The sequence below is a fragment of the Fistularia commersonii genome, chromosome 3 (assembly GCF_037954325.1).
Source record: "Fistularia commersonii isolate RoL2024-O1a breed Wild chromosome 3, RoL_Fcom_v1.0, whole genome shotgun sequence".
Lineage (NCBI taxonomy): Eukaryota > Metazoa > Chordata > Actinopteri > Syngnathiformes > Fistulariidae > Fistularia > Fistularia commersonii.
In genome coordinates, this window is record NC_141286.1 from 26,262,892 (window position 1) to 26,275,853 (window position 12,962).

The 12,962-nt window shown below is 53.7% G+C and overlaps 1 protein-coding gene across 4 annotated transcripts in view; it reads left to right on the plus strand.

Annotated features, from left to right (window-relative positions):
- LOC147235985 (glypican-6-like) overlaps positions 1-12,298 on the plus strand; it is a 123,162-nt gene extending 110,864 nt beyond the window's left edge. For all 4 annotated transcript variants that reach the window (XM_086144380.1, XM_086144381.1, XM_086144382.1 and 1 more), the window contains 3 exons: positions 9,007-9,137; positions 9,736-9,911; positions 10,271-12,298. In XM_086144380.1, the coding sequence (XP_086000506.1) occupies positions 9,007-9,137; positions 9,736-9,911; positions 10,271-10,491 (528 nt within the window). In that variant the 3' untranslated portion in view covers positions 10,492-12,298. The remainder of the gene's footprint in view (positions 1-9,006; positions 9,138-9,735; positions 9,912-10,270) is intronic.
- The last annotated feature ends 664 nt before the right edge of the window (positions 12,299-12,962 follow it).

The following is a 12,962-nucleotide window of genomic DNA, read 5'->3' on the forward strand; positions in this document are numbered from 1 at the left end:
TGCAGACAGTTCAACATGTGAGCGCTTGGAAGCGGCGTGTTTTCTGAGCTAATTCCGTGATTTCCGCCGTAGCGGGTATTTTCTCCGTAACCCGGACCGGCGCTTGTTGCCACGGCGAACGTCTTCCCTCGCCGCAAGTGAACCCCCCCTCGCGGAAAAGGGAATGTAATTACGTCGGCGAGTAGCGATACCGCGCTGAAGCTGCAGGTATCGAACGTTCGCGAAGCAGACGAAGAGGCGCGGGTCCTAAATCTCACCTGTCTTAGCATCCCATAATCACCTGCTCCCATGTAAATGAGTCCGGATTGCCATTTGGAGCCATTTTGTGCCCGAGCGCGGCGCCATCCATCACGCCGGGCCCCGAGTGATGTGTCAGCGGATGCTGCCAGAGCCCGTTCATCACCGGACAGTTTAGCCCCGCCGCCGCCGCCGCTCCCCATAGCATAGAGCGGTTAGCATATCCGCCACGCAGAAGAGGAGAGGGCGGGGGGGTTGTTTACCTTGCTTCAACATGGCCGACTCGCGGGTTTAGCAAGCCGAAATAAACCGGCGTGTCCAAGGAAATCCTATTTAGCGCATTATTTTGCAAGGCATTGTGCGAATCCCTGCTGCTCGGGAGCGAGTCGAGGAACTGACCGCGTGCCCGTCGCCTCCGTCGGTCTCCTTAGTCCTAAATACGACACATTTTAAACCGCTCCCACGGCGAGAGCCGCCGCAGCCCGGCCCGCGGCGCCGCTAAGCGCGCCTGACCCAGAAACAAGGAACCCGCAGTTTCCTGGAGCCTCACCTTGCATCTTTGTCAAGGTTGCCTGACGGTATGCTCCATTTATTCGCCGTCTTCCCAGGCGGTCGGGGGACCGATGGGTCCGGGAGGTCCACCGGCGAGACGCCCTCAAGAAGTCCAAGTTTGTTTCTGGCGTCTTTGTTTATGCAAACAGAATCCCCAAAGGGAAAGTGGAGTGGGGGCGGCGCAGCACAGGAGGTAGGAGGCCCTCGCCTTCGGAACTGAGCATTCCTGCTTGGATTCCCGGCTCCTCCGACTCCCGGTTTCGGGCGGCCAGATGGCACCGCGCCTTCAGGCCTGATCTTCAGATCGGGAAAAGCGTAACCGTACGATTTTCCCGAAGTGCCTTCGCTCTGCGGCGCAGCATCTGCTCGCAGGAGGGGCCGAACAGCCCGATTACCCTTGGGAAGGGACATGAAACCAGTTGTGTTTGGAACTTCCATCTGTGCTGATATTTCTCAGGTCACGGTTTGTTTAGCGCGAGCGCAGCACGAAAGCCGACCGAGCTCGTGTTCCCGCTCGCGGCTGATAAAGCACCGGCTGCTTTGAGTTCCGGTGGGGAAAGAAGCCTTTGGATGAAGCGGGATTTTATTTATCTGAAGTTCATGTCGTTTTGCTTTGCTCCGACTTTTGTAAGGAAATAAAATCAATCCTCCGAATCTGTCCTGACCGGAAGGAGGCGACGGGAAGTCCGGAGTCTTCAGGCCTCAGGATCACTTCCTGGAAGAAGAAGTTTCCACCAAAGGCCGCTTGTTGACTTTGTCTCGGGCTTTACAGCATCTGGATCTTCTTCCCTCCACCTTCGATGGGTATCATCTCCACATGGAAGGGCTGGACGTTTCAGACCTCGAAGGTCCTCATAGGCTCCGCCCACTGGTCACGTGAGAGGGTCGTGTCGACTGAGCGAGCTACATCCAGGTGGACAGACCTCCTCCCGCTGCTCTTCTTCACCTGTAGACAAATCCTTGGACTCTGGACCTCTTCCAAGCCGATCTTCTGTGTCGCCTTCTTCCAAAGGATTACGTCCATCGCCACGTCTTCAGACGCCTGGCGAGATGTAAGCCGTCCAGTGTACCGTTGGAGACCATGTACCGTTCACCATGTCCATCGGTGCACAGCCTTTGAATGACACCTCAAGCGTCCAATCACGCCGTAGCTCCTGGAGACCCAGCTAGAAAAAAAACCTCCTGCTCAGATGACGTGTCCAGGACAAGCTGGAGATCTCCAAAGGGTCAAGTTCTCGCTTCAGGACGGGTGCAGGTCCTTCAAGGACCAGGCACTCCGAGATTTTAAATCTCCCCTTAGGACAGTTCACCCAGAGCCAGACCTCGGAGAAGATCCCCATCTCCTCATGGGGAACGTGTTCTTCAGGCTCCTCAAGCTCTGATTACATGAAACGTCTTCTTTCCTAATATAGAGACTCCCAGTAGATCTCGCTGTTTTTTCAATTAAATCGATTAAAGGTACATTTGCTTTAGGGCCCGTGTGTGTGTGTGTGTGTGTGTGTGCGTGTGTGTGTGTGTGTGTGTGTGTGTGTGTGTGTGTGTGTGTGTGTGTGTGTGTGTCTTTTGGATCCGAGTCAAAGACATAAGCGCGCGCCATTAGCGCCTTTTAATCGCGTCCTGGCTGAGCCGAAGGTCCACCGCGGCTGTGTTTGAACATCGACCTTCTGCACGTTCCTCAGGGTTCTCCGCAGAGAGGAGGTCTTCTCCAGGGTCTCGCGCTGGAGGAAAGCCCACATGATCTCACTTGAACAAAAAAGGAATGAACGGAGGAGGAGTGGAGCTCCGGTCTGATGAAGGCAGGAAGTGGACTGTGAAATCAAAGCTATAAACCTGCTAAAAATGCTAATTGATATTAGCGAGGCCGCGGGGAGGCGCCGTCCTGGAGGCTCCTGGAGGTTCCTGGAGGTGACCAGGTTCTCCGAGGTCGCTCGACCCAGGAGGGACCGGAGGAATGAAATTAAATAGCACGTGCAGGAGTACGCAGTAAAACGCAACTTCCTGTTTTAGCACCTCGTAGACAAACCGCGGTGCAGCTTCAGCCTCACAGCGAGAAGGTCCCCGGTCGGGTTTCCTCTGGTCTCCATGTTCTCCCTGGGGTTCCTCGGGTTCCTCCCGCGGTCCAAACACATGCAGGAGGTTCACCGGAGACCCAACGTTGCCCAGACGTGTGAGGAGATAACGAACAACTGGATGAATGAAGATCGTTGGAGCTCCTCGCTTTCAGGAGGACTTTTTTCTCCCCACCAGGGATCTCCTGCCGCTCCACCACCTCCACTAGCACGGTGGAGGATGGAGGTGGACTCGGGTATTCATGCCTGAACTCCTGACTCCGGCTCCGGGGACGGCGTGTCACGGCAGACGGAGACGACGCCATTACGTTTTCATGGACGTTCGTCTCCACCGCCGCAGAGGTCATACATTAACTAGTCCCTGCCAGGGGGGTCGGAGAACCACGTGGAGATCTGATGGAGTTTGATGCCCGTGGAGATGCCAGGCAGCTGTCGAGGGGTTTGTGAGGGGCGGAGACGACTAACCGGCTTTTCGGCGGCGGCGAGCGGATTACCACATCAAATGTGTGGCCCGATTCCTGCGGGGACGTGACGGCGCTTTCATGTCCTGGTGAGGCCACGGTTAACTAGGACGCTGGGTGATGTTTCTCCAACGCTGGACCTTCTGCATGTCAACATATCCCTGTTTAACGGGACGGAGACGAATCGGGAAGCCATCCGTGAAGAATAAAAGGGGGTTTAGGGCTTTACTGGCGTCCCCGGAGGACACGGCGTAGATACGAGATGTTTGTTTGCAGGAATCTGCGCCGGGTTCTTCGACGTGAACTCCAGGAGGCTTCACAGGAGGCTTCAGAGCTGGCTGGTCCTCAGGAGTCCTTCAAATCTCCCTTTTGCTGCCATGATGTGACGCTTTTTGTCCGTACAATTAGGAGTTCCATCCATCATCCCTCCATCTTCTTGTATCCATGTTGGTGTCCAAGCAGAGAAGCCCAGACTTCCCTCTCCATCCACCTGGTCCAGCTCTTCCAGGACCTCCTCCTCCTGCTGGGACCTCCCTGGAACACCTCACCTCTCCTCGTCCTGACGAGACGGAGCCTCCTCGCCTGGCTCCTCTCGACTCAGAGCTCCTCCTGGACGATCGAGCTCCTCATCCTATCAGACACCTTGAGGAGGAAACTCCTGTTGGCTTCTCGTATCCGGGACAGAAGACCCGGAGATACTCCAACTCCTGCAGGACCTCCTCCCCCGTCGAGGAGCTCTCCACGGCCTCCGATCCGGAGCTGCCGTTTCTCCTCCCGGCAGCTTCTCGCTCGGCGGTGAAGAAAAAAACGAAATCCAAAAGCCGGTCCTTTGTCCTCCAGGAGGGATGAAGAAGGTCCTCGTTGTTCCCTTTTCCGTCCTGAACCTCCCTGCCCACCTTCCCTCAAAAAACCTACTGTCATGGTGGAGCGGGACAATTCTCCAAACATCTGCTGCGTGCAGATGTGGAGCCGAGTTAAATATTTAACATAATGAGTCACTTCAGTCACTCTTCAAATCCTCCACCCACCTCCTCCTCCACTCCCGCCCCACAGAAGAGCATAATTGATTCATACCGCACGAGGTGTTTATTCTCCCCTGCAAGAACTTCACTGGATGAAGTCCTCAGGTCTGTCAAACCTGAAGGTTTCTCCTCCTCCTCCTCCTCCTCCTCTTTGTCCTCGCTCCCTGTCTGGAACAGACTGATACTCGCCGTGAAGGTCTGGCAGCCATGGTGACGCACCGACGAAATGACAAAGCCTCGTGGCTTGAAGGCCTCGTTTAAAGGTCTGCCTCCAGCCTCCGACCAGGCGGTGCAGCCTTCTTCTCCTGCTGTCTGCTCAAAGGATGGCTTGTAATCACAGCAGAACGGAGGCCTCCATCCCATCGGTGGACCCGCCTCTCCATGTTCTCCCGCCTGGGTTCTCTCCAGGTTCTCCATCTTCCAAAAACATTCAGCAGAAGACTGGAGATTGTCACTTGGATGTGAAAGGTCGGATGATTGACGGCTGAACGGCACAGGTTAAGCCCCGCCTCTTGCCAGCTGCGATTGGCTCCAGTTCCAGGTCATCTGCAACGATGTGCTAAAGCGTCCAAAGGTTCCACCACCTCCTGGTAGACTTTCCTCCTGACCTTTTTGGGCGCGTTATGTCACAGCACAGCTCCTGGATCAGTGGGAGTTTGGGGTCCTCAAGAAGGGCGGCCCCCTTGTAAGGGTCAGCACCTCGTGAAGGACCGCCTCTTCATGGAGGACGGCCCGGGAATGAGCAAACCCCTATCATCAAGTGAAGTCTCATCCTGGAGGACACTCCCTAGTGAAAGACGTCCCCATAGTGAAGGATGGACCCTCGTGAAGGACGGTCCACTAGTGCAGCATGTGTCCATAGTGAAGGATAGCCTCTTCATGAAGGATGGGCCCTCGTGAAGGACGGTCCACTGGTGAAGGACAACCCCTTCAAGGACAGCCCCCTCAAAAAGGACGTCCCCTTTGTGAAAGACAATCTCTTCATGAAAACGACCCCTTCTTGAAGGACGTGCCCCTGGAGCAGGTTGACTCAATAGTGAAGTACATTGTCTTTGTGAAAGATGGCCCCCCTTTTGAAGGACAGCTTCTTCATGAAAGACGGGCCCTCGTGAAGGACGGCCCCTTCAAAAAGGATGGTCCCGTTGTAGAGGACAGCCTCTTCATGATGGACAGCTCCCTTGATAGGGACTCCTAGTGAAGGACATCCTCTTTGTGAAGGATGGGCCCTCGTGAAGGGCAGCCCCTTCAAAAAGGTTGTCCCCTTTGTGAAAGACAGTGTCTTCATGAAAGGACCCCGTCATAAAGGACAGCCTCCAGGAGAAGGTCGACTCCATAGTGAAGGAAAGCTTCTTCGTGAAAGACGGCCCCTTCCAAAAGGTTGGGCCCATTGCAAGGGACAAGCCTCTTCATGATGGACGGCCTCCTAGATCGGGACTACCCCAAGTGAAAGAGAGCCTCTCCAGCCAAGTGAGGGACTGCTACCGATGGACATCAGGTTCTTCTCTGATCACCTGAGCTGTTTGCGAACCAGAATCAGAACATCTTCCACACTGACGGTTGTCTTTCCGTGCAGTCGCCGGTCGATTCGCGTAAAATGTCCCGACCAAAGGAAGGCGAGGGTTTGCAGAATCGAACCGCCAACCGATGAGAGGCCGACATCCTGAGGCAGAGTCAGAAGAAGTTTGGTCCGATGGTCCTTCAGCTTACAAGCCCGGTTCCTGGAAACTCCTGAAACTTTCTCGAGCTCTCAGATGGCGCGTGGGCGAGCTTCTGGCGGTGGAGGTGGAGGTCGCCTCGGACGCCGGCGCCACCAGCCTGGCGTGGATCTCCGTCGCCGGAGCGTCGGACTCTTCATCCAGCACCCCCATCTGCCCCCCCAGATGGCGCTTCGGCTCCGCAACCTCCCCGTGTGGCAACAAGAAGATCACGAGCCTCCGGATAAAATCTCTATTTCGGAAATTTGAATTCCGCTCAAGTACGGTTTAATGTCCGGAAAAAAAAAGTGGGAAATGTGAGTTTCCCCGTGGCTGAAAGGGAAGGGCAGCTTTCAGCGTGGAGTTCAAAGACGGGCGCTGGGCAGGTGAATTTAAGTGAAATAAAAAATATAGAGAAATAAATTCCATGAGACGGATTTTTCACTCTTTTTTCCGGATCATGAAAGACTCCCGTCGTCCGCGGGGGGAAACCGGATCAGACGGCGCCGTCAACATTCAATCATTCATCCATTAATCAATTCATCATCAATACGGCTTTTCCTGTTGTCGGGGGAACTGGGGGGGGCGGAGCCTATCTCTGTCGTCATCGGTCGAGAGGCGGGGTTCACCCTGGACCAATCACGGCGCCACATACAATCACTCATATAGACGTGTACAAGCATACATTTATTTCATTCATTCATTTTTTTAAAAATGTATTTATGTATGAAATAATTTCAGTAGTAAAAAAAAAAAGATTTGCAGTTGTACTATCACTGCACGTGACAGTCTAAGATAGAAAAAAACAGCAAATAAAAAGAAAAATGAAATGGTTTATCAGTTATTTGTACCATAATGGTATTTTTCATTTCACTTTTTGATTGTTTTTTTTTATTCAAAATGGCTTGATTTTCACATTTACTGTTCAAATACTGAGAAGAGACGTGCGGTGAGGCTGCCGACTGTTGAGCCTCAATGACGGCTGACTGCCGCCGTGCTCTGCACTGAGACCGGTTTGCCGTTTCTGCTAAAATGTTTAAACACTTTTGCTCTATGAACTACAGTTCCAACGTTCACTGTTTTTGGTCAACAACCGTATGTGTGTTTCTAGTTTCTTGCGGTGAGCGTTCGTAAAACGGTCGCGACGAGCCACTCGGTGAGGCACGTGGTTCCCCTGCCTCAAGGTAGCCACGAACCTCACTGCACGTCACTGACCGCAAGTACAATTGAATACTATTTGAAAATAAATTCACAAGTGACACCCGATCCATCATCTTCTTGTGAATAACCTGATAATGAATATTTTCTCAGCTCCGTCCCGTCACGGACACCTCAGTTCTGGTTCTTCTTCCGTCGGCGTTTAAATATCAACCAGAAGCCGGCGTGCTTCGCCTCGTGACCAGGCCTCCTGTTGTTTTCTTCTGTGGTGATCCACTCAAACTTCTGGTGGAGTCCAGATGGAGTCAGCAGGGGGGTGACGGTTCACACCAAGAACCAGACGGGAAAAACCCCAGAGAGGCTCACAGATGGGAGTACGATGGTAGGACGATGGGAGGGGAGCAGGAGAACCCAGGCGTTAGAACCCTCTGGGTGGAGCAGCAGAACATACGAGGGGTTGTGAAGCTGGAAGTGTGGAATATTATGGACAACCGGTTTCTTTGTGGACCCTCGATGCTCTTCTGGGACCTATAAGGGCGTTCTCCACATCTTCAGGGGTTCTCTCTGGTTCTACAAGGGTTCTACTGGGGTCTGCAAGGGTTCTTTTGGGGTCAGCAGAAGTCATTCTGGAGCTTGTGAGGGTTCTTCTGAGATCTGCAAGGGTTGTCCTCGGGTCTACAAGGGCTCCTCTGGGGTCTGCAAGTCTACAAGGGTTCTTCTGGGGTCTGCAAGGGTTCTTCTGGGGTCTGCAAGTCTACAAGGGTTCTTCTGGGGTCTGCAAGGGTTCTTCTGGGGTCTGCAAGCCTACAAGGGTTCTTCTGGGGTCTGCAAGGGTTCTTTTGGGGCCTACAAGTCTACAAGGGTTCGTCTGGGGTCTGCAAGGGTTCTTTTGGGGTCTGCAAGTCTACAAGGGTTCTTCTGGGGTCTGCAAGTCTACAAGGGTTCTTCTGAGATCTGCAAGGGTTGTCCTTGGGTCTACAAGGGCTCTTCTGAGGCCTGCAAGGGTTCTCACCATGTTCTTTGTCTCAATCCCAGCGTATGACGGCATCCCAACTGCACATTTTCTCCTGCATGTGTTCTTAGATATAAACACAGCATCAGAATGGAACGGATGGATAGAATTATATCTAACAATTGCATATATACATATATGCGTGTGTATTTATGTATATAAACATATATGTGTGTGTGTGTGGATATATGAATATATGCATATCCATATGTACACGTATATACAGTTTGGGCGCCCTGATCCTTTTCAATATTTTTCTTTATAAATCACTGTTTGTTCAGATCAGCAATTTGAGTTAAATAAATCACAAAGCAGACGAACACAGGGATACTGGAGAAGTGAAATGAAGTTTATAGGATTTACAGAAAGTGAGCAATGATGACTTAAACAAAAGTAGGCAGACTTTTTCATACGACTGTACATGTACACACATATTTATATGTATAAATGTATATATAGATTGAAATGATAAAATATATACAACTATACAGACAAATGAATGCAATATTTATATGTGTCTAATCAGAATCAGAATGGAATGTATATTTACACAGAACAAGATGTGTCATTAATGAATAAACTTGGAATAAATCTATTGTCAGATTAAGTTGAACTATGAATTAATTCTATATACTGACAATTCTGGAATATGTCTTTATATTTATCCAAGATAGATATTTTTTAATTGATTTTTTCATCTTTTTCTGAATCTCCCGCCCATGATCTCCCTGCTAACCGGCGTGCACGGCGGCGTCCTTCCCCCCCGCCGCCTCCTCCGCCCTGTGTTTTGGCCCGTGGCAGGTGTTGGAGATCAAAGAGAAGCTGAAGGAGTCCAGAAGGTTCTGGTCCAAGCTGCCGGACCAGATCTGCTCGGAGGGCCGGCTCTCCCAGGGCGAGGAGGAGCGTTGCTGGAACAGCCACGCCGAGGGCAGGTGAGGTTTCCCCCTAACCGGCGGAACCGCCGCCCGCCGTCTGCTTATCGCGCCGGGCGCCGCCGGGCGCCGCCTTCCCAGATTAGCGCTTTTTCTCCGCCGCCGCCGCGACGGCCAGCGCGGGCGTGGAGAACCTCCGTGAGGTCTGAGGAACCTACTTTCCTCCTCTTATCGCCGCGCCGCCGCACGTGATCGGATCTCGCCGGCGTTCTCCTGAGATCCCCCTCGGCAGAAGGTGCAGCCGACGATATGCTAATCCTCCCGTTTGCCCGGACGCCGCTTCTGAGATGGCGGAAGGCGACTTCTTATCCGATCATCTGCCAGCTCCTGGCCGGCGCCGCCTGGCGGGAAATGCGTGTAATTAACACTTAATTAACAAGTTCAGAAGCTAAAGCTGCTCTCCTGAGAGGTTGGAGGAGGAGGTTATCTCCACGTCCTCCTGCCTGGGTTGTTCTTTCTATGTTCTCCTGCAGGGGGTTTCCTCCATGTTCTCCCGCCTGGGTTCTCCAGGTTCGACGACAGTCAGCGGGTTCCTCGAAGATCTTGGGTGAAGGTCCGGTTTCTGCCGCTGAGCTGGAGATGTTGGTTTCTCCCCTAGATATTTCCCCGAGGTGGTGAAGGAGGGTCTGAGCAACCAGGCCAGCAACCCGGAGGTGGACGTGGACATCACCAGACCGGACACGCTGATCCGGCAGCAGATCATGGCCCTGAGGGTCATGACCAACAAGCTGAAGAACGCCTACAACGGCAACGACATCTACTTCCAGGACTCCAGTAAGTCACGCAGCGACAGCGAAGGCGTCACCATGCGTTTGAATGGAATGAGTGTGTGCGTATCTGCATGTGCACACACTCATCGTGTGTGTGTTTTCTCTCCGCACGCACACACACACACATGCAGATATGCGAACCGTAATTAGCAGGGATGAGATGAGTGGTTTTGTTAGCGCGCCAGCCTTCTCCACGCCGCGCTGCACAATTGGCGCAAAGGCAAGAATGACTCCATCAGGATAATGGACGCCGGTTGTCTTGGCGACACGTGCGGGCGACAGACGGCGTCCTCCGAGGGAGCTTGAACTCCAGGCTAACCCCGCTAGCACGCCGGCTAAACCCGTGTGTTTCTCGGCGCGCAGGTGACGAAGGCAGCGGCTCCGGCAGCGGCAGCGGCTGCACCGACGGCTGCGCCACCGAGACGGCCCTGGTCGGGACCGAGGCGCCGGTGATCGGCGCCGACAGGAGCGACGAGCACGCGGCGGCGGCGGGTGGCGGCGCGCTCCCTTGCGGGCCCCTGCTGGCCCTGGTGGCGGCGGCGTTGGCGGCGGCGCTCTGGGCGACGCTGCCCGGGTGGAGATAATACACCGGTCGGTGACTCCTTCTTCGTACCGTATGTTTAGCAGCACGTTCTACTGCTGTTCCCCACCTGGACATGTAGAACCTTCCGGTGACCGTGGCTTTTACCGCACGGCAGGTGGCGGCCGGCGGGCGCTGCGCCGCCCCTCCCCCAGAGAACGCCGGCACCGACCGGCTTTCGCAACCATTGAGGAAAAAGAAAAAACAGAAAGTTTTCCCCTGATGGTCCAGCGGGCGGAGAACCTCCTCGCCACGGTTCCCTCAAGGGTTGGACACACGAAGGTGGATCGTTATTTGTTTTCTTTTGTTTTTGTTTTTCTGTGGAAATTTAAAAAAATATACTGGATTAATCCCGGCAGTCGCCCCAAACCACCCGGAACCCCCCCCCCCCCCCCTCCACCTCCACCCGGCAGCCCTGAACCCCCCCGAGATGAGCCCAGAAGGTCTCACTGCATGCCAGGAAACAGGAAATGACATTTTTGTTGTGTTTTTCTGTCTGACACAGGGTGCTAGCATCGTGACAGCATTGCTGGATGTTAGCATGGCGGGGCGTTAGCGTCACAGGGTTTAAGCATCGCTGGGTGTTAGCATCGCGGGGCGTTAGCGTCACAGGGTTTAAGCATTGCTGGGTGTTAGCATCGTGGTGTGTTTGCGCGGCGCGCTGTTAGCCTCACTGGATGTTAGCATTGTGCCGTATCGGAGCGGAGTTTCATGAAGTAGCCTTCCTGGCTCCGCCCCCCAGTTGCACATTTGAATCAGCCCCGCCCCCGGAGAACCTATCTATATTTTCTATTTCTATATTTCCGACGATCGCACTGCACCTCCCGGTTCTCCCGAAGCGAAATATATTTTTGTTGCGTTCAAAGCCTTTTAACTTTTCTCAGATTGTCTGCAAAATCAAAAGCCATTTTCCCTGATTTTAACTGAACATGCACTTAAAGATTTGTCGCTCCGGGATATGCAATTTCATCGGATCACCCTCCCCGAGACTCACGGGCGCCACGCAGGCTAGTAGCGACGCTCTCCAAAGACACCAGAAGGAGAAAACAAAGGGAGGTCAGAGGGCTACATGTGTTTTCACAGAAGAAGCGAGCAGCTCTTCATCCTCGGGTTCATCGGTCGCGACCTGATGCTTGTCGTCGCCGCAGACGCCGGGGTCTCGACAAACAAAGAGGTTAGAAATGCTGCAGGGGTGAAGCGGCGCCCGCCCGTGGAGCCTTCCCCGAAACATCGGCGTCACTCTCCTTCCTCGTGGCCCGACGCGACCCGGCGGCTGCTAGGCAACAACAAAACATAGATCCTGGGAAAGCATGTAGGGATTATTGACGAGGGTACCGAAGGCACCACAAAGTGCCGTTTAGAGGAACAAAAGCGAAGAAAAGCCAAAGAACCAGCAAGTCTTGAAGCCTAAAGATGACAATGAACAACTAGAACGTGGCAGGGCGGGAACGTAGAGCTCCAGGACCAGCTTGGACCCACTCTAGTTTGACTAGACCCGGACCCACTTGCAGAACCAGGTGGAGATAGCTAGCTCCTCCGGTGAAGCTTCGATCGCTAACGTTCAACCCGGGAGTCGTTCACTTGCTCGGTGTCGTCTCGGTGTTCGGAAGAACGGCGCAAGGATGTTATTTAAAATCGGGGAACGTTTACGAGAAAAAGGCGGGCGGCGTGGCGGATGCTGCAGCGGCGGCGGCGGCTACATTCTGAACCTGGGTTTAGGATCTTCAGCCATAAAGCGGTCGGTTGCTCTTCCAACAGGCCAAACTTGGCGTCTCCTTCCCGACGTCCCCTCGAAAAAAGTCTTTATCCCCCTCAAACCCTCCCACGTTTCTCCAAAGAGCCTGCGGAGGCGCAAACATTTTAGCGTCCTAGCTGCCTTCCCTCCACCCCCAACGTGCACAGAAGGTTGACGGTTCAATCCCAGGCTCATCCCGTCCGCATGCCCAGACATCCACACCCTTCCCGAATTCCAGATGCTTCTGATGCTACGGTTAGCGCTTAGCGCCACCGGCGTACGCGTGCATAGGCCCGTGGGCTAATGGGCAAATGAGCCAGCAGGCTAATGGGCCAATGCTATCCGGTGTAAGAGTCCATTTCCTGGTGCGCCGTCGTAGCTCCAGCCGACCTGCCCTTAGCTTAGCATCACTTCCCAACATCCGGGTATTTTCGCACGATTCGCGCTCGGCTCCGTTTCCCGGCGGCTTTTGATTCGTGTGTTTTTTTTCCCAGGACGCTCCAGGCTCCGCCCCCCACCGAGGAACCCCATTTTCCTTTTTGTTGTTTATTTGTTTTTTTGGGTGGGGGCGGTTTCAAGGGGGGCGCGAGGGGGCGGGGCTTGCCGCCGCACGCTGCTCTAAGTGTTTCTCACGGGGGGGGGGGGGGCTGACGTTGATAAAAGCTGACATGCCTTACCATTTTTTTAAAAGGACTAAAATGGATCGCTCATTTGGCTTTTGTTACACATTCTTGTATACG